The sequence below is a fragment of the Cucumis melo genome, unplaced genomic scaffold, assembly GCF_025177605.1.
Source record: "Cucumis melo cultivar AY unplaced genomic scaffold, USDA_Cmelo_AY_1.0 utg000917l, whole genome shotgun sequence".
NCBI lineage: Eukaryota > Viridiplantae > Streptophyta > Magnoliopsida > Cucurbitales > Cucurbitaceae > Cucumis > Cucumis melo.
Window position 1 is genome coordinate 1,083 of NW_026124290.1, and position 17,568 is coordinate 18,650.

General features: G+C 44.2%; 1 protein-coding gene and 1 non-coding gene across 2 annotated transcripts; both read right to left on the reverse strand.

Moving 5' to 3' along the window:
- Positions 1 to 5,271: 5,271 nt before the first annotated feature.
- Positions 5,272 to 8,710, reverse strand: LOC127146702 (NADH-ubiquinone oxidoreductase chain 2-like). The gene is given in 2 exon segments (XM_051080793.1): positions 5,272 to 7,490; positions 7,492 to 8,710. Coding segments are annotated over 2 exon segments (645 nt in total). The 5' UTR covers positions 7,528 to 8,710; the 3' UTR covers positions 5,272 to 6,881.
- Positions 8,711 to 17,210: 8,500 nt separating this feature from the next.
- Positions 17,211 to 17,293, reverse strand: TRNAY-GUA (transfer RNA tyrosine (anticodon GUA)). Its single transcript has one exon. It is a non-coding gene; the product is annotated as a tRNA-Tyr (tRNA).
- Positions 17,294 to 17,568: the final 275 nt, after the last annotated feature.

A 17,568-nucleotide genomic window follows, 5' to 3' on the forward strand; every position in this document is an offset into this window, starting at 1 on the left:
GGAAGTTGATAGAGGTTTCGGAATCTCCAGCTCTTGTCCCAGTCAAGGGAGCCTAAGACCTAGTTGGAAAGGTTGAAGTTAGAAGAAAGTATGATATCTTTCCGAGTTGTAGAAGCAAGCTAGAATACGAGACTGATATAGTCGGTAAGACCAAGAGCAACTGCTCTTTCATTCTATCTTTCAGTAAATTAGGATGTGGCTCCTCAAGGTAAGGTCTTATGCTTTACAAGTCTTCTTTCGTCAGATTTGCTGTCTCAAGTAGTCTAGCTCTTTCCCGAACTAGGCCAGGAAGCTATTTCTTCATTAGTAGAGGCTGCTGCTCTTTCTTTCGGAAGTTGCGATCATGGGTCCGGACTGGTTATCTAAGAACTAAAAAGATAGGGTCGAGGATATGGAGGGAGAAGGAGCGAGACCTAAACTAAAGCGAGAGGAGAAGCCGCTCGAGAACAAGCTCGGGGCTAAGCAGAAAGAGAACAAGAGGAGTGAGAAGCCGTTACCGAGATAAGAATCTGAAACTCTGATTTTCTCATTTTCACTCATTAACTCCACTCTTTTCCCCTTCGACATCCCACTCCGCGGTTTTTCTCTTTGAGATCTTTGATACATTCTTATATGAGTCCTCCGGACCCATCAAAATTCAATTCTTCCTTTTCTTCTTTCGGTCTTCATACCTAGGAATGGGAGGATATGCTTTACTGGTACTTATACTTATAGGTGTGATTCTTTCATTCTTCTCATAAAAGTGGGAATGAAGAAATAGAAAAAGAAGATATATTCAATCAAGGGTCGGATTAGGAGTCCCAGAGAGGTATTCACTAGCCTCCAGCGCAATGGATCCCTTTCGGTAAAGAGTAGAGGTTAGAATGAATAAGGAAAGAGAGTTGTATAGGAAGAAGAGACTGTAAGTGGGGCTGTGTAACTTCAAGAGTCAGCTCGACCAGAGTACGACGAGGAGAAAGGAAAATGATAGACAGGAAGAGTACGAGGCAGCTAGGGAAGCCTCTCTTTCTATAGGCAGGCGCAGCGGTATGATTTATATCTAGATGATATGCTTTCCCGAGAATCATAGAAGGAATTGATCAGACTTGACTTCCAGAAGAATGAGAAGGAGGGGGGATCAAAGGGGGAAGAGCTGTGGCACTGAAAGAGGGAGCAGGATCAGTTTAGTCTTCAGTCGATCTTTCTCTTTCATGGGCTAGTCTTGATCAATGAATAAGGCTCAAAGAATTTGAGTTGAGTACGGGCGAAGCCACTCGAGTCTTGTGGAGAGAGGGAAAAGGTTGAATTCTCTCTCTCTCTTGTTTCATCTCTTTGGTTAGTATTTACTCTAGCTAGGGAAAGCTAGAGGAATCGTCCGAATCTTCTCATAATAGGTTATGTGAGTATGAGATCTTTCCTCATTCAATCGGAAGAAGCATAACTTATCTCGGCAGACTGAGTCTCAGTTTCCGCCTCGGGGCAAGCTCCCGGCCTCGCGTATTCTCTCTTCTTTCATGAGTTCCATTAGAGTCAGCAAGGTCACTGAAGTCAGGTCTGATCGGTCTGCTGACTTTCTTTCCGATTGTACGACTTCCCAGATGTTTCCGAGCAAGATTCTACCCTTTGATTCTGAGAAAGCGATAAAGATAGGGTTCGGATAGGAAGAAAGAAAGCAGCTCTGTAGATAGGGATCTATGAGTGGCTGTGCCATTGAATAAGAGGAGAGTTGAGGATCAAAAGTCTGTGCCATTATCAATATCATCTGAAATCGGTCCCTTTCTCCAGAGAGAATGAGTCAAGCTAGAACAAAGAAAGACTTATAGAACAAAGATATGAGAATTGAGTTCTTTCTTGAAGGAGAACTGAAGAAGAAAAGAAGAAAGGTCAGACTCTCTGCAATAATCAGCCTTCGGCCAAGGAGGACTCCGGATTTCCCAAAAGGAATGCTCCAAATAAAGAATCAGCCTTCGGCTGGATCGGAATATTCTTTTCTTTAAAGGATCTCGGGTATGAAACTCGAGCTAAAGAAGTAGATGAAATTGACGAGACTGTCAAGAAGTTGTTGCTGTCGTCGCTCTTCTTGTGTCTGTTGAAGAAGAAGAAGTCAGATACAGGGATCGGAGGAGAAAGCTTGAAAGTGCCAGGCAAGTCCACTTTCCAAGACTTTACGCAATACGCTTGAATATAGATCAAGAGCTCGGGCAGGCTAGAGGAAAAGTATATGGAAGGTATAAGGATAATTGATAGATTTCTTGCTGGGCTAACTCTCTTTCTTTACCTAACTCTACCTAGTAGATAGATCGAGAAGCGTGCATATTACTTACTTTGTACTTTTTTCCTTTGTCCTGAAGGATATCCGCATTTCCTTCTTGGTTAGCAGTCTGAAGCCCCTTGTAGGCAGTAGGAGTTGCCTTACATGTAGTACCTTTCATAGTATGAGCAGTGTAGGAATTGGACCCTATCCCCTTTTAGGAGTCTTTTCTGTCCCGGTCACTTTGTAGTAGGATAAGCAGTAGTAGCCTGAATGCCCCCCCAATCTTCAGTCGTACCTGGCTCTGTAAAGCACTCTGAATAGCCTCTTCCCGGCCTCTTAGGCATCTAGTTTCCTGTCTGTCTCCCCTTGTCGAGATAGAATCTTTTTTTCTTTCCTTTTAGCATACTCTGCTGTCCCATTTAGAGAGTGCAGGACAAGAAGGAGTATCTCAAGCTGTCTCAAGTAAGCCAAGCGGCAGGTGCCTGCTCGCTTATGATATAAGAAAGGGAAAGAAATCCATAACATAAATTATAGGGGGAAGGGCGGGTTCCTTAGAAGCCAGTTCATCTTCCCTTGGTTATCTCTTCGCTTGGAGTTGCTTTGGCCCTGGGGAGCCTGTCTATATAATCCCTGTCTATCTTTGATAGGTCATCTGGTTCATCTCTTTTTGTCCCGCCATAAGAAAAGATAGGGGGATAACTAATGGATACATGTCTTTCTTTTCCAGTTCCATTCCAGGCGGTTACCGGTCGCCCTAACCGCTCCGTGGGTCATAGAAAGGCTGAATACTTTCGACTTTGGGGAAGAGGCACTCCTTCAAGCAATGCACTCAACTAAGTTGGAGAAGGCGAGCAGCCCTATTCCTTGGTTGGATGGGACGGACAAGCTCTAGCTATAGATAGAGTGGAAAGAGATTTCTTCCTATATTCCTCGGAAAGTTCAGGCTCGATGGTTTTGAGCTAGATCTATGCCTATGATCAGCCTCAATAATCATACAGGAAAAAATCATTCCCCTTTCTTATTTATTAGAAAGAGAAAGTAGGGTCGATGTAATTGAGAGAGACCTACGGGAGAGTTCTTTGATCAGAGCTAAGCTCAACTCCGTTCTATCAGTTGAGATCAGAAGCGAGACCAGATCAAATATGCTTGAAAGAGTTTAGTGGAATGAACGAGTCCGACTATCGATGAACCTTTTGAGTAGGTTTCTACAGTTCACGAGATAAGAATGAATTTTCCCGGGCGGGATCCGTCCTTACCCTGATTTTGCCCGGATTGGGTTTCATAGGATGGTCTCGACCTAGAAGCAGGTTCGGGGAAGAGTAACCTAGAGTCAGAGTGATGACTAAACCCTTTCCCTCTCGCTTTATTTAGCTCGAGTTGCTTCGCACCTTTGGTCAAGCTTCTTTCGAACCCTTGAACTTGCTACTTGAAAGATAGAAAACAGGGCTTCAGAGGCATATATAGTATAGTAGGGATCGGAGTTTGCTCGACCTGACCTGCGCCAAGGAGCATCTTCCCTCACCCAATGGTTTATGCGATGCAACCAGGTCCTGTATTTTCTTGCCTCAAATGCCCCGCTTGTCGGAGAATGAATGGTTTTTTTGCGGTAAATCGGTGCTTTCCCTAATATGGTAGATTGAAGACGACTAAGGACGGGTCCAGGTGACTTGTTCATTCCACTAATATGGTAAGGAGGCGCGAAGCGAAAGGACTGAATGAGAATCAAAGAAGGAGCGAAAGCGGCTCGACTGAGGTTAGGAAGGTTCAGAGCGAAGGTACTCTACGAAAAAAATATAGGAGAGGAGCGAAGCCACTCGACTGAGGTTAGGAAGGAGAGGAGCGAGACTAAGAAGGAGGTTCGAAGAAAGTCGACTGATAAGGAGTCAATGAACAAGGGTTGCGAGGAGCAAAGAATTTGCGAATAAGGGACTTATCTTAGGATTAGGAGTGCAAGTCAGAACCCTCATAGAGTCCTTCGGACCACTAAAAGCCTGGAACTTCTTTAGCTAATGGAAGACAAGTCCCCACGTCTTTGATTTGAGTCGCTCCGCTTCGCGCCTTCGGAGGCTACGTGCTTTCTTTATTGAAAAGATAGGGCTGACTAGTAATCCTTCAGTTTCTTCTTGGCATCAAAATAGAATATGATCTTCTTCCTTTAACACTTAATGGATAGGCTTGGAGTTGATGGAATTTCATTGTTGGACTTCTGAGAATTCCACTGAGAAAACAAAGGTCCAGATTAGCTTAATTAGTCCTTCCGCTCCGTTTTCCTTTTCAGATAGGCGAACCTTTTCCTTGAACTTCTTCTTCCTTGAACTTGAATCCGATAGTTTCCTTTGTTATGGCGGAGAAGGCGTAGTAGGACGGAGAAGGAGCGCAAAGAAGCGGAGCGGAGGCTCAAAGAATCTTCGTCTTTCTTCCTTTTATTCCTTTCTATTCAAACCGCCTCAATGAGAATAAAGTCAAAGACTTTGAGTTGAACTAGATTGTTATGGAACTTCAGCAAAATGAAACTACCACGGACCGGAGGACTAGAATAAATGAAACTACGGAGAAGGAGCGGAGCCAAGTTCGGAACTAATGGACCTCAATGAACAAGGAGAGGCTCAAAGAAAAGTTCATATGTCCTTATCTGCCTTTTTCTTCCGTTTCGGATTGTCGAATCTGATCTTTCCTCTTCCTTGAACTTCAAACCCACTATTTAGTCTCCCACTACGCGCAGTCCGAATGGAATAAAAAGAAGACAAAAATCGGACAGCAAAGTTCGACAACCTGAACCTTAAGAGGTCAATGGAAGTCCTCCTCCCTCTAATTAAGCTACTCCGGACTGCTCCTTATCTCTTCTTATGGCGGAGTCCTTATCTCTAATAATGCTGAAGTTTCTTCTAAACCTACTAAAAAGATGAAAGCCTATCCAACTTTCTCTCTGATGTTGAGAACTTGAACTTTCCGTAGGTTCCCACTCCTTTTGCATCAAAATGCAATTCCTGACTGAACTTTCTCGTAGGCATTGTGGTTTGGAATCTTTCCTTGATTGGCCCACCCTTTCTTTGAACCTTGTCAATGATCGAACTTAAAGATATGAACTGAGTGCCATTTGATGAGTAACTGAGAACAAGGGAGAGGGATATGGAAAGGATGAAGTAATGAAAGAGGAAGTCATTGCTAGTAGTAACGACTTGTCACGATCCATTGGTTCATATAGAATCCATGTCCTAGGTGTATCAAAAAACATTCTTTTCGCTAAGCGTATATAATAAAATAGAGTGAAAGGGTCCACCCCGAAACCAAGGGGGTACTAACTCAGAGCTGAGTCCTCTCCGAACCGCAGGAGATAGTTGCCCATCATACGGCTCACCAACTGAACTTGCCTCTATGGGAGGCTCGCTCCGGGCAGGTTCGGATCACTGACAATACACGGCTCTACGAAGGAAGGGCTTGGTGGGTTAGGAACCTTTGAAATATGATGATTTTTCCGTCTTTGTTTGATGAGAAATGCGAGACGAAAAAGGCACTTTTCGACTGCCCTAACGAAAAAGACAAAAAAAGGCGAGCTTGCTTCTTATTCCCGTCTTCGATCTCTTCCATCTCTGCCTCGCTCGTTCTCACCTATGTTGAAGAAAGGTTTGGAACCCTGTAGAGAATGAAGAGTACTAAAAAAAAAAGCAAGCTTCTCTCTCCTTTCAGTCGAGACCTCTCAACAGTGCTTCTTGAGGCTCCACTCTCCCCGTAAGGCCCCGTTAGCATGGGCGAAGATGGGGATAAGGAATAAGGATTGAAGCCCCCTTAGCTCTGCCAGGGACTGGGCAGGGTTTAGCTTTCTAAATGTGTAGAGCCAAGTCTAGTGTGGTGTAGTAGTAGGCACTTCTAGGCCCCTTCCCGGCTACAGGATCACTCCAGTGCTTTGGGTACTACGGACCCTCTGTCATCCATTGCAGCGGAGCCCTTTCATGAGCGGGGGGGCTAAGCGCAGTTCTTTGAATCAAAGGTTGAATTCAATCTTTTTTAGATATCAAAAGAGAAAGATCTAGATTCATCCATCTTGATATTCATATATCTGACTCAAAAAATGGATTGATGAAGTTGCGTGAAGCCCCAAAAATCCTTGATTTGGCCAGGAAAGACTGCACTGCTTTGGGCCCAGGGGGAGAAAATCAAGCTCCAGATGAGTTCTTCTCCACACTGATTTGGATCCGTGTCCGTTCCCGCCATGCGCTTCGCGCGCCATTGGCCCTTTGTTCTCCTCTTATTCTTCATTGGACGGTTCGGATGGACTTCGCCGTTCTTTCCCAACTCCAATTTCAAAGGCTGTCTCACATCGAGATGTCGATTCGTTTTCCGCCCCCAATGAGATGGGGAATTAGTAACCCCCTATTGAGACTTTTTGGCCCTGAATCTTTCTGAATCGAGGCCCGGCTCGCGTCGTTCCAACAACCGGCGGGGAGCACCTCAGTATACGATCGCGCGCAGTAACTGGGAGTCCTATTACACCGCTCCGTGGGGCCAACTTCAATTCACCAAACCAAGGTTCATCTCGTGTAGTGATTGTGGACTCGTACAAGGATATTGAGTAGACGGTTGATGTATCAGACTCGACCCTATCTTTCGGAGCATGCATTCCCATCCGTCTCGCAACTGAAAAGGTAAGCTACGTGTCCGGTGCACGGAGAACTGCCTTCGGTCTCCCAAACAGACTGACTCGTGGCAACCTTCCGGCCGCCCAACGACCTATAACGCTAGTCACTACTCCCACTGGGGCTAGGAAGTAAGCCCCACAACCCAAAGCGGCGAAAAACAAATAGAATTTGCTACAAAAACCGGCTAACGGGGGTATTCCTGCGTATGAGAACATAGTAATGGAGAAGGTAATAGCCGAAATAGGATTCGTTTTGGCTAGAGCGCCCAAATCCGCTATATATTTGACACGGGTTTGCCGTAATGCTAAAACTATGGCGAATGCATCTATCGTCATTAATACATAAATCAAGATACCAATTAGTAGTGATTGAATTCCTTCTATGGTTCCACATGAGAAACCTGTACGAATATAACCTACATGTCCAATTGAACTATGAGCTAGAGGTCTTTTGACTTTCGTTTGGGCCATGGCGGCCAGTGCTCCTAAGATCATAGAAGCAATGCTGCAGAAAAAGAAGATTTCTTGCAATGTAGCTCCATAGGAACCATAAATAGAAAGACGTGAAATATTAGCAAAAATAGAGATTTTAGGCGCAATAGAAAGGAATGCTGTAACCGGGGGTGGGTGAACCCTCATAGATATCAGGTGCCCACATATATAGAGTCAAAAACAAAGGTCCAGATGGGAGGGGGGGTTTCTTCGGGGCTTGAGAGATGGAATAGATAGGGCCCCACAAGTTTCGAATTCGCCGCTGGGGAATGAACACGAAAGGGAAGGGAGGAATGATCAACGAAAAAAGTGCTCTCTGAACCGAAGGTGAAAGTCGTTTTCCATCAGACGGCTCTTTCCGTAACTCCACTCTCGACTTGGATTATCTATCCAAAAAGGTCCGCTCTCGGCCATTCCACACGCTGCCTAGCAGAGGCGTGGTTATCTTCAGTGGATTCTCTCTTTTCTAGTGGATGCCGAACCTGCTGCCCCATTGACTAAGAAGGGGGCGGGCGCAGCAGCTACATGGACCCCTTCCTTTCTCTTGTTGCCAGCGCTTTCCCGGGCCAAGCCGGAATTCTTTATGATCAAGGGCAGGCAAAGCCCGAAGACTGCTATCCTACCTAATAGGCCAGAGCGCGGGCGGAACGAGGAGAGGGCCCGGCAATCATACCACCGCGGTCGAAAAAGCGTGTTCCCTTCAGATAAGACGCACCCTAGGCCATCCTCGGCCTTCTTCTTTTTTTTTGATTCAAAAGAAATCCAATCTCGATCTCCGAAAGCCTTTTCCTTCCTCGTCGAGCCTTTCCTTTAATGGTTGGGGGAAGCATTTCCTTATCTGAACTTGGCGGGCATTCTCTTTCTAGCCCTTAGAAAAAAAAAAGAGGGGTGTATTCCCAATAGGCGAAAACTTGAAGGTCCTAGGCCATGCCTTCAATACTCAATCTGGAAAGCTGCAGGGATGACAAAAAGAGGGCGCTTTCCTGGATCCTATATCTCAGACCGAATACAAACTACAATGAACCGGACTTTGCCTTTTCATTCCTCATATCCAAAGCAGACAGAAGATCACCTCATACGACTAGTTGGGTTTGAATTAGATGAATCAAAAATCAAAGACAAAGTCAAAAGTCAGTAGTAGGGGCTGAATAGCGACTTGATAAAGGAAAGCGAAGAATCCACCTTTAGTCAATAGGAGCCCTACTTCCCTCTCTTTGCGACCTCATCACTGAAATTCAAGCGCAAAGAAATTGCTTGATGAGTTGCCGGGCGTAGCGCACCGCAGGTTAATCTCTCCTTTTTTGGAGCTTGACTTTACTAAACTAATAAGGGCTCGCTTCTTCGAACGTACTTTGTAGGATGACGAAAGAAAGGCTACTTCAATGACGGAAACCGCCGGAAACGAGAGAGGGTCGCCTTTGGAAGCCTGAGCCGGTAACCAAAGCCTCACAACATAATAAAAAGGAATGAGTTTAGCTGACCCATAAAGCCGTCACACTGAATAGGATAAAGTGCGTTAACCCCCGATAAGATATGAACACAAAAACAACTAAGTCGATATTCAGACCTCGTAAAGAAATCAGAGGATATGTCCTTATCAATGGAAAATTCTTTGCTCCTAACGGAGCCCTCAATCAAAAAGAAAGTCAAGGCGCGAAGCGAAGCGACTGTGAAGGAGCCCTTTTCATAAGAATCTGATTTCAGAGGAGAGAAGAGGAGTCAATGAACAAGGGAGAACAACTCTAATTAAACTACTTCTACCCGGCAAGGATAAATAAGGGTCAAGACGACTCAAATACTTTGAGCCTCTTTTATCCACTAAAATAGCGAGACAGGATACAAAGGTTAGGACTCTGAACTTCCAAACCTACTCAAACATAAATAAAGAAGACTTGGTCCGAAGTGGAATATGAATATGGAAAAACAACGGTCCTCAATGAACTCCTTATCTAATGAGACTAGTCCTCCTCTTGCCTAATAAGCTAGTCCGGACCCTTATTCCCCGTGGGAGTCGAGCCGCTTTCGCTCCTCTGGACTTGTTTGATAGACGAATTTGAGTAGAATGAAGAAGAGGGTCAAATCCCTTTCAATAAAGAAAGTCACTGATTTGATCCACAGGCTCAAAGAATGATCGAAGGAGCAAAGAATTTGCGACGAATTTGAGAAGAAAGAAAGAAGAAGAGAAGCACAACGTAGAAGGAGTCCCATAAATAAGAGATTAGGACGTAGAAGGTTTTCTATGAAAGTCATAAACTGAATAAGGCGCGAAGCGAAGCGACTGGCATGAATTTGAATATGGATTTCTGAGTCAAGAGGACGGACCCTTAATTGAATCCATATTCATCTGAAAGGATACAAAGGTTAGGACTTGAAAGCGAATTCCTTCCTTATTAGAAGGAGCCTGAATGAAGAAGGGCGTAGCTTATGTTCTTAAAAGGAGAGGCTCCGTTAGGAGTTGAAAGCGAAGTCCTGATCCCTGAACTATTTGAAGGAGCGAAGGTACTCGTAGTTTCAGATATAGGAGAGGAGCGCATTATGTTTATATGGATTTCTTTCGTTGCACTCCTATTAATATTATAATACAGTCGTTTCGCTTTCTTTATTCATCTTTGACCCTCTCCTCTCCTTATCAGTCGAGTTTCTTCGAACCTTCCTTATTTGGGAGAGCTATTTCTTCAAATAAAGGGCTCCTTAAATAATACAGTCGTTTCGCTTCTCCCCTCTCCTTACTATTTGGAGAGCTATTGAATAATACCACTCCTTAAATAATACAGTCGTTTCGCTTCTCCCCTCTCCTTACTTATTTGGAGAGCTATTTCATAATGCACTCCTTAACAGTCGTTTCGCTTCGCGCCTCCGGACGACTCAAAATCAAAGGAAAAAAGAATTTGAATGAAAGCGAAAGGACTTATCCCTTATTAGGATTAGGAGTGCAACGAAGTTCATTCCACTAATATGGTCCGGAGGACTCATTCATTCCACAGGCAATTATTAAGGGGTCCAGATGAGCAAAGAATTTGCGAATAAAGTCAAAGGTTTGAGAAGCGACTGGAAAGGTGCGAAGCAGCTCGACTAAGAAGGAGAGGCGGAAAGAATTTGCGAGGAGAGGATCAAAGAATTTGAGAGGAGTTGAGAGGAGTTGCGAAGGACTAAGAAATCCTGAAAAGCTAATATGGAAACTCCACTAAAACGAGGACTGAGGACCGTAGGAGGTCTCGACTGAATCAATGAACAAAGGCTCAAAGATCATTGAATAAAGTCACTCAAAAAACTCCTAACTACGGGCTCAAAGAATGTTCGTCCTTTTTTCTAGGTTATGAAATAGCGAGACTGGTCCGCTCAAAAACAAAGGTCCTCAATGAACAAGGGAACCCGGACGCTTTCATTCCACTCAAATAGCGAGACCGTCCTTTTGACCTCCGGAACCTCTTTGATCCACAGATGAATATGGAAGAGGTTCATATGGATTTCAGACGTAGAAGGCGGAGTAGGTTATGAAATAGCTCGACTCCCACGGGGCGGTTCGAAGAAAGTCGACTGATAAGGAGAGGAGAGGGTCAAAGATGAATAAAGAAAGCGAAACGACTGAATTATCATAAAAGAAGGAGTGCATTATTTTTATATGGATTTCTTTCGTTGCACTCCTGTTAAGTCGTTTCGCTTCGCGCCTCCGGACGACTCCAAATAGAGGCGCAATGAAATATGCGAGGAGCGAAGGTACTCTACGAAAAAAATATAGGAGAGGAGCGAAGCCACTCGGACTGAGGTTAGGAAGGAGAGGAGTTGAGAAGAATTTTCAAGCTCATTCCTTATTCTGCCACTTAGAAGGAGTGCATTATGTTTATATGGATTTCTTTCGTTGCACTCCTATTAATATTATAATACAGTCGTTTCGCCTCAAATTCTTTGACCCTCTCCTTCCTTATTTGGAGAGCTATTTCATAATACCACTCCTTAAATAATACAGTCGTTTCGCTTCTCCCCTCTCCTTACTATTTGGAGAGCTATTTCATAATACCACTCCTATTAGATTCAGTCGTTTCGCTTCTCCCCTCTCCTTCCTTATTTGGAGAGTTATTTCATAATACCACTCCTTAACAGTCGTTTCGCTTCGCGCCTCCGGACGACTCAAAATCAAAGGAAAAAAGAATTTTCAAGCTCATTCCTTATTCTGCCAATGTTCAGGAGTGCATTATGAAATAACTCGACTCCAAATGATAAGGATACAAAGGTTAGGCGCAAAGAATTTGCGAAGTCCTGATCCCTGAACTATTTGAAGGAGCCCTTGATTTTCTATTTATATGGATTTCTTTCGTTGCACTCCTTAAATAATACAGTCGTTTCGCTTCTCCCCTCTCCTTACAGTCGAGCTATTTCATAACCTCCGGACGACTCCAGAATCAAGTCAAAGACTGATCTCAGTCTTAATTAAAGACTTCCTTATCCAATTAGAAGGAGCCCGACGATTCATATTCGAAGAATGATCGAAGCGACTGAAAGTTCGCCTTTTAATAGGCTCAAAGATCATTGAATAAAGAGGTCAAATCCCTTTCAATAAAGAAAGTCACTAAAAGACTAGTCCGGAGGACTTCAGACTCCTTGCCTAATTAAGCTACTTCGGACGTCTCGACTGAATCAATGAATAAAGGCTAAAAAACGGAATTCCACTCAAAAAAGTCCGAAGGAGGGACAGAAGTAGCTCGACCATAGGAAGAGGGACGTAGGACCACTCAAACTTCTGTCCGGAGGACGCTCAAAGAATGTGAAAAGCGACTGAAAGTTCGCCTTTTAGCCTAATTAAGCTACGTAGGACGAGTCAGAAATCCATATTCATCTTCATCAATGAACAAGGTCTCGACTGAAAGGAGAGAAAGACTGATCCCTATTCAAAGGCTTGAAGGAGTGCAACTCAGAATGGAACTCAAAGGAGAGGCGGAGTAAGGCGCGAAGCGAAGCGACTGTGAAGGAGCGAAGGTACTCGTAGTTTGAAATATAGGAGAGGAGCCCGACGATTAATAGACGGAGGCATCAAAATGAAATTCCCTTGACTTGAATCTCCTAGGCTTGAATTCCTTGGACTGATTTATGGAATTGATCATGTTCCTGGTTAATATAGATCAAAATGCAATTCCTTCCAAACCTACTAGTAACCTACGGTTATTACATAGCTCGACGTTCGAAGAAGATCGACTCTTGAAGGATAAGCTAGTCCGGACGTTATTCAATAACTCGACTCCAAATTCTAAGGGGCGGTTCGAAGAAAGTCGACTAAGAAGGAGTCAATGAACAAAGGCTCATTGAACTCGACTGAGGTTAGGAAGGAGAGGGGCGAAGCTCATTCCTTATTCTGCCACTTAGAAGGAGCCTGAATGAATAAAGAGCCCTTTCAATAAATAAAGAGAAGAGGAGGCTCGACTGAAAGGAGTCCAAGATTCAAGCTGAATCAATGAATAAAGTCATTGAATAAAGTCAAGGCAGTCGGACTCATTCATTCCACTAGAAGAATCTGAGGATAGGCTTTCTGGCTTTTAGTGGTCTCATTGATAAGGACAGAAAAGCTAATATGGAAAGTCCTCCTCTTCTTTTTTAGCTCATTAGATAAGGCGCAAAGAATTTGCGAATCTGGATCTTTTAGTTTTTGGTTAGGACTCTGAAAGCGGAGGACTCATGAAATTCCACTAAGTCAAAGAATATTGACGATCATTGAATAAAGAGAAGCGACTCAAATCCTTTGAGCCTCTTTTATCCACTAAGTCAAAGATGGAGCGCAAATCGACTTCGTCTTCTTTTTCTACTTTCTCAAATATATTAGCCGACCTCTGAATTCCACTGAAACGGATATCCTTTCTTTCAAACTAGACTCCTTCTACGCCGTCCTCCGGACTCTCTCTTCCTTTCTTTCAAATCTTCTTCTTTTCTTATCAGAACTAATAATCAGATCATCAACACCTTGTTCATTGACTTTCTTCCTCTTTCTCGTCGCACCGCGTAGTATCGTGATTCAGAGTTTGACCTAGGCTTGATCTTTCCGACTAGTCTTCTTCCTTAATTGTTGAACTTTCTTCGGGCCTTCGTAGCTTAATTAGGGCGTCTTGTTCTTGCTCTCGCATATTCTATCGTCAAGTAGGTCAAAAAAAAATAGGTATACTTTCCACTCTTTGCCTTAGACTCGATTGGAACAAAGCTAAGAAAGAAGGAGGCGGAATGGAGAAAGGAAAGGGACAAGGGCGGTCTTGCTTGGCGCGAAGGCTGCTGGTTTGGGGGTAGGGTACGGTACTAAAGGTCCTCGGACTTCCAGGCGGTTTTTCTTTTGGGCAGCTGTTCACCGTTGGATCTCGCCAATACAGCCCCCCCATAGTTTTCGTTACCGAGATATCTTTTTTTTCATTGTTCCCAGGGATTTTTTGGGTAATCCGCTCCCATGCTGCAAACAGTCAAATCTGAACTCAACCCTGTCGCTCTTCTTTCTTTCCTCGCGGGCAGGAAGCACACCAGCTGCGTGCCTTGCGTGATTCTACTGTGTTTTTTGCACTTGACTGGGTGGACAGTTGACCGGAAGAGAACTTCGATTCGCCCGGCCAGCAGGCGGGCGGCGTGCTTATCTTATGTGACAACACTACAGAGCGAGTGGCTCTTCTAGGCGGGCTGCTGTGTGACAACACTACAGAGAAAGCGGCGCTTTCGTGTAACATGCTATGGTCTCAACGCCCTTACGAGGTAGTGATGAGTTTCACGCGCTCTAAGCCCGGCCCGCGCGCGGTTAGGAAGATTGGCCACAGAGCGGTACCACCCACCCTACCCTACCACCTATAGGCGGCCGTCCGTCCTACAGCCGCCCGAAAAGGAACTGCAGTGATCTTGAATAGGAATCCTACAGCGATAGATAGAATCCCCATAAAAAGACCACTAGATCGAGCACCAGTGATTTCGTATCCGGTCAAAATCTTGGCTAATTGATCGAAGTGGGTAGCTCCAGTAGACCCATAGATCATGGAACAAATAGGGTGGGTAGGCCCAACCACCACACTACACGTATAGACGCGAACCCCCCTCGTTACCGTACGTGCGACTCTCACCGCATACGGCTCGCACAAAGACTCCTAAATCCATCCCGAGCCTTTATTTGCCTTCTAGTTCCATCTTTGACTTAGTGGATCAAAGAGGTCCTCCGGACCAGTCCGAAGGTTCATATGTCCTTATCAATGAGACGGGTCGTCCGAACCCTTGTTTATCCACAGGCCTAATTAAGCTACGTAGGACGAGTCAGAAATCCATATTCATCTGAATCAATGAACAAGGGCTCGACTGAAAGGAGAGAAAGACTGATCCCTATTCAAAGGCTTGAAGGAGTGCAACTCAGAAATTCTCCTTGTTATAGTTATAGAACTCCTTCGGAGGTTATGAAATAACTCGACTGAAAGGAGAGGGGGGACGGATGAAAGTAGAAAAAGACAAGATAAAGATCAGTTTTGATAAAGCTCTGAAACTCTGATCTTGAATACTCTTTGACTTGAACGCCGTAGAAGGCATCAAAATTCAATGAAAAAATCAAGGTCCAGGTTAGCTTAATTAGTCATTGAGTCCTTATTCCTTCCTTTCACTTTTGATTCCCGTAGGAGGAACTTCAGCATTACTAGTCAGCCTCATAATATAGAAGATGAAAGTAGCGGATAGACTTTTGACTTTTTCGACTTTTTTCATCAAAGAACCTACTAAAAAGATTCAAGCCTATCTCCAAAGATTCCACTGAAACTGATATCCTTTCTTTCAAACTACTCCGCTACTTGAATCTGATTATTAGGTCGGACCCCGTAGAATTATAAGAGGTCTAGATGCGAAGGACTTGTTCATTCCACTGATTTTCATATTCATCCACTCAAAGAGATTCCACTCAAACTTATGGCCCGTAGAAGTCTCTCTGTCTTCTCTTCCTTGTCTGATTTGTCTTCTTATAATAGAAAACCTTCCATTAGTAATCTTAGATATTATGTCCACTGAAATCTTGTTGGATAGGCTTGGAGTTGATGGAATTTCATTGTTCTTGGACTAGAATAAATGAAACTACGGAGAACGAGCGGAGCCCTAGGAGGAGCAAAGAAGCGGAGCGGAGGCTCAAAGAATGATCGGCCTCTCATTGATAAGGGCTAAGTCAAAGATGGAACTAATAGGAGCCGGAGGTTATTCTTTATATGGATTTCAGAGTCCTCCGGACGACTCCAAATGATAAGGGGCGGTTCGAAGAAAGTCGACTAAGAAGGAGTCAATGATGATAATCAGGGTTGAATCAGGGGTTAGGAAGGAGAGGTTCAAAGAATTTTCAAGCTCATTCCTTATTCTGCCACTTAGAAGGAGCCTGAATGAACAAGGGCTCAATCAAAAAGAAAGTCATATTCATCTGTCTGTCCTCCGGAGCACTAAAAGCCTGTGGAATGAACAAGTCCGGAGGCTCAAAGAATCAATCCCACGGAGCGGTTCATTGCTTTGAGCTTTCTTCTTTATTGGTCTTCTTCTTCTTCTTTCTTCAGTGGATAGTCGGACCATAAAGAATAGATTAGGAGCTCTCTTGTCTTCTTTATTCTTCTTCTTTTTCACATTCTTTGAGCCTTGTTCATTGCCAATAACATCGATCAGTCGCTGAAATTATAAGGGGTCCAGATTCCTTATAAGGATTCTGACTTGACTTTATGAAATTCCTTGTTCATTGATTCAGTCGAGTTATTGAATAACCTCCGCTGCATTCTAATGGATCCAAATCAGTCCTTCGGACGGTCCGAAGTGGAATATGAATATGGATTTCTGAGTCCTTCGCTTTCAGACTCCTAACGGAGCTCTCAAATTCTTTGAGCCTCCTACGGTCCTCTGGAACTCGTGGAATGAATGAGTCCTTCGGACCGACATGAAAAGGCGAACTTTCAGTCCCTTCGATCATTCTTTGAGCGTCCTCCGGACCTCGATCATTCTTTTTTCCTCCTACGGATAGACCAAAACCATAGATTTGAGCCGTCTCATTGAGAATCAAGTCAAAGACTTTGCGGGATCAAAGAGGTCCGTCCTCAGTCGTCAGAAATCCATATTAACCTGTGGTCCGAAGGACTTGTTTATATCCATATTCATCTGCCCTTATTAATGAGACAGGTCTCGTCTTCTTTCTTTTATTGCATTTCTTTCTTTGTGTGACGGCTTATAAGAAGAAGACAAGTCCCCACGTCTTTGATTTGAGTCGCTCCGCTTCGCGCCTTCGGAGGCTACGTGCTTTCTTTATTGGGCTGTATAGTAATCCTTCAGTTTCTTTCGGAGGATAGGTCAACTCCTTACGGTATTTTTGAGGTTCTTTCTCTTCGTACTTATTTGAGGTTCTTTCTTCTCTCTCTTTTCTTCTTCTTCCAAATCAAATAGTAGGCTCTCTTATTTGACTTTGGAGCATTCCTTTGATTTGCCTCCGGGTTTGTTGATTGAATAACCTTTCCGGTCGAGCATATTCTAACCTCTCCAATCCTCGATCAAACTTGCCTTCCCCAGGCGCTATTCAATGGGGGGTCTTTCCTTCGCCTATCGTATGTATTGGCTTGGGCTTCGTGCAGAAGCAAGGGGGCATTCTGGCGGGCGCGCGCGTGTCGGAAGGCCGACCACTACCTAAAAGACAAGGACTACAAGCCAAAGCGGAAGCGACTCGCTTCTATTCTGGTTGGGATTGTCTATCGATGGGAATCTATAGATCGTAGTAATTCGGCAACCTCTCTAAACTGAAATACGATAGAATTGAAAGGGCACGGCAAAGCTCGGTGGGCCTTCTTCCTATGCACGAATGCCTCCTTTCTCTTCTCTTCAGTCTACAAGAAAGAAGTTCAGTGGGAGAGGCAGGATTCGAACCTACGTAGAAAAACTTCAACAGATTTACAGTCTGTCGCTTTTGACCGCTCGGCCACTCTCCCCTTCCCGGGCCTCCCCTCACTCAATGGGTTCTAAGAAGGAGGGCTAAGCCCTGAATCAATCAATAAGCTTTTTGGTTCATATTCCATTTCTGTACTTGCGCTCCTTTGAAGGAGCAAAGAATCAATCTCCTACTCCGCCTTCCTAACCTCACTCGAGTTCAAGGCAAATTCTTTCCGCCTCTCCTATATCTGAAACGTAGAGTACCTTCGCACCTTTCAGTCGAGCTATTTCATAACCTAACGGAGGGTGAAAAGAATATTGAGAAGTCCTCGAT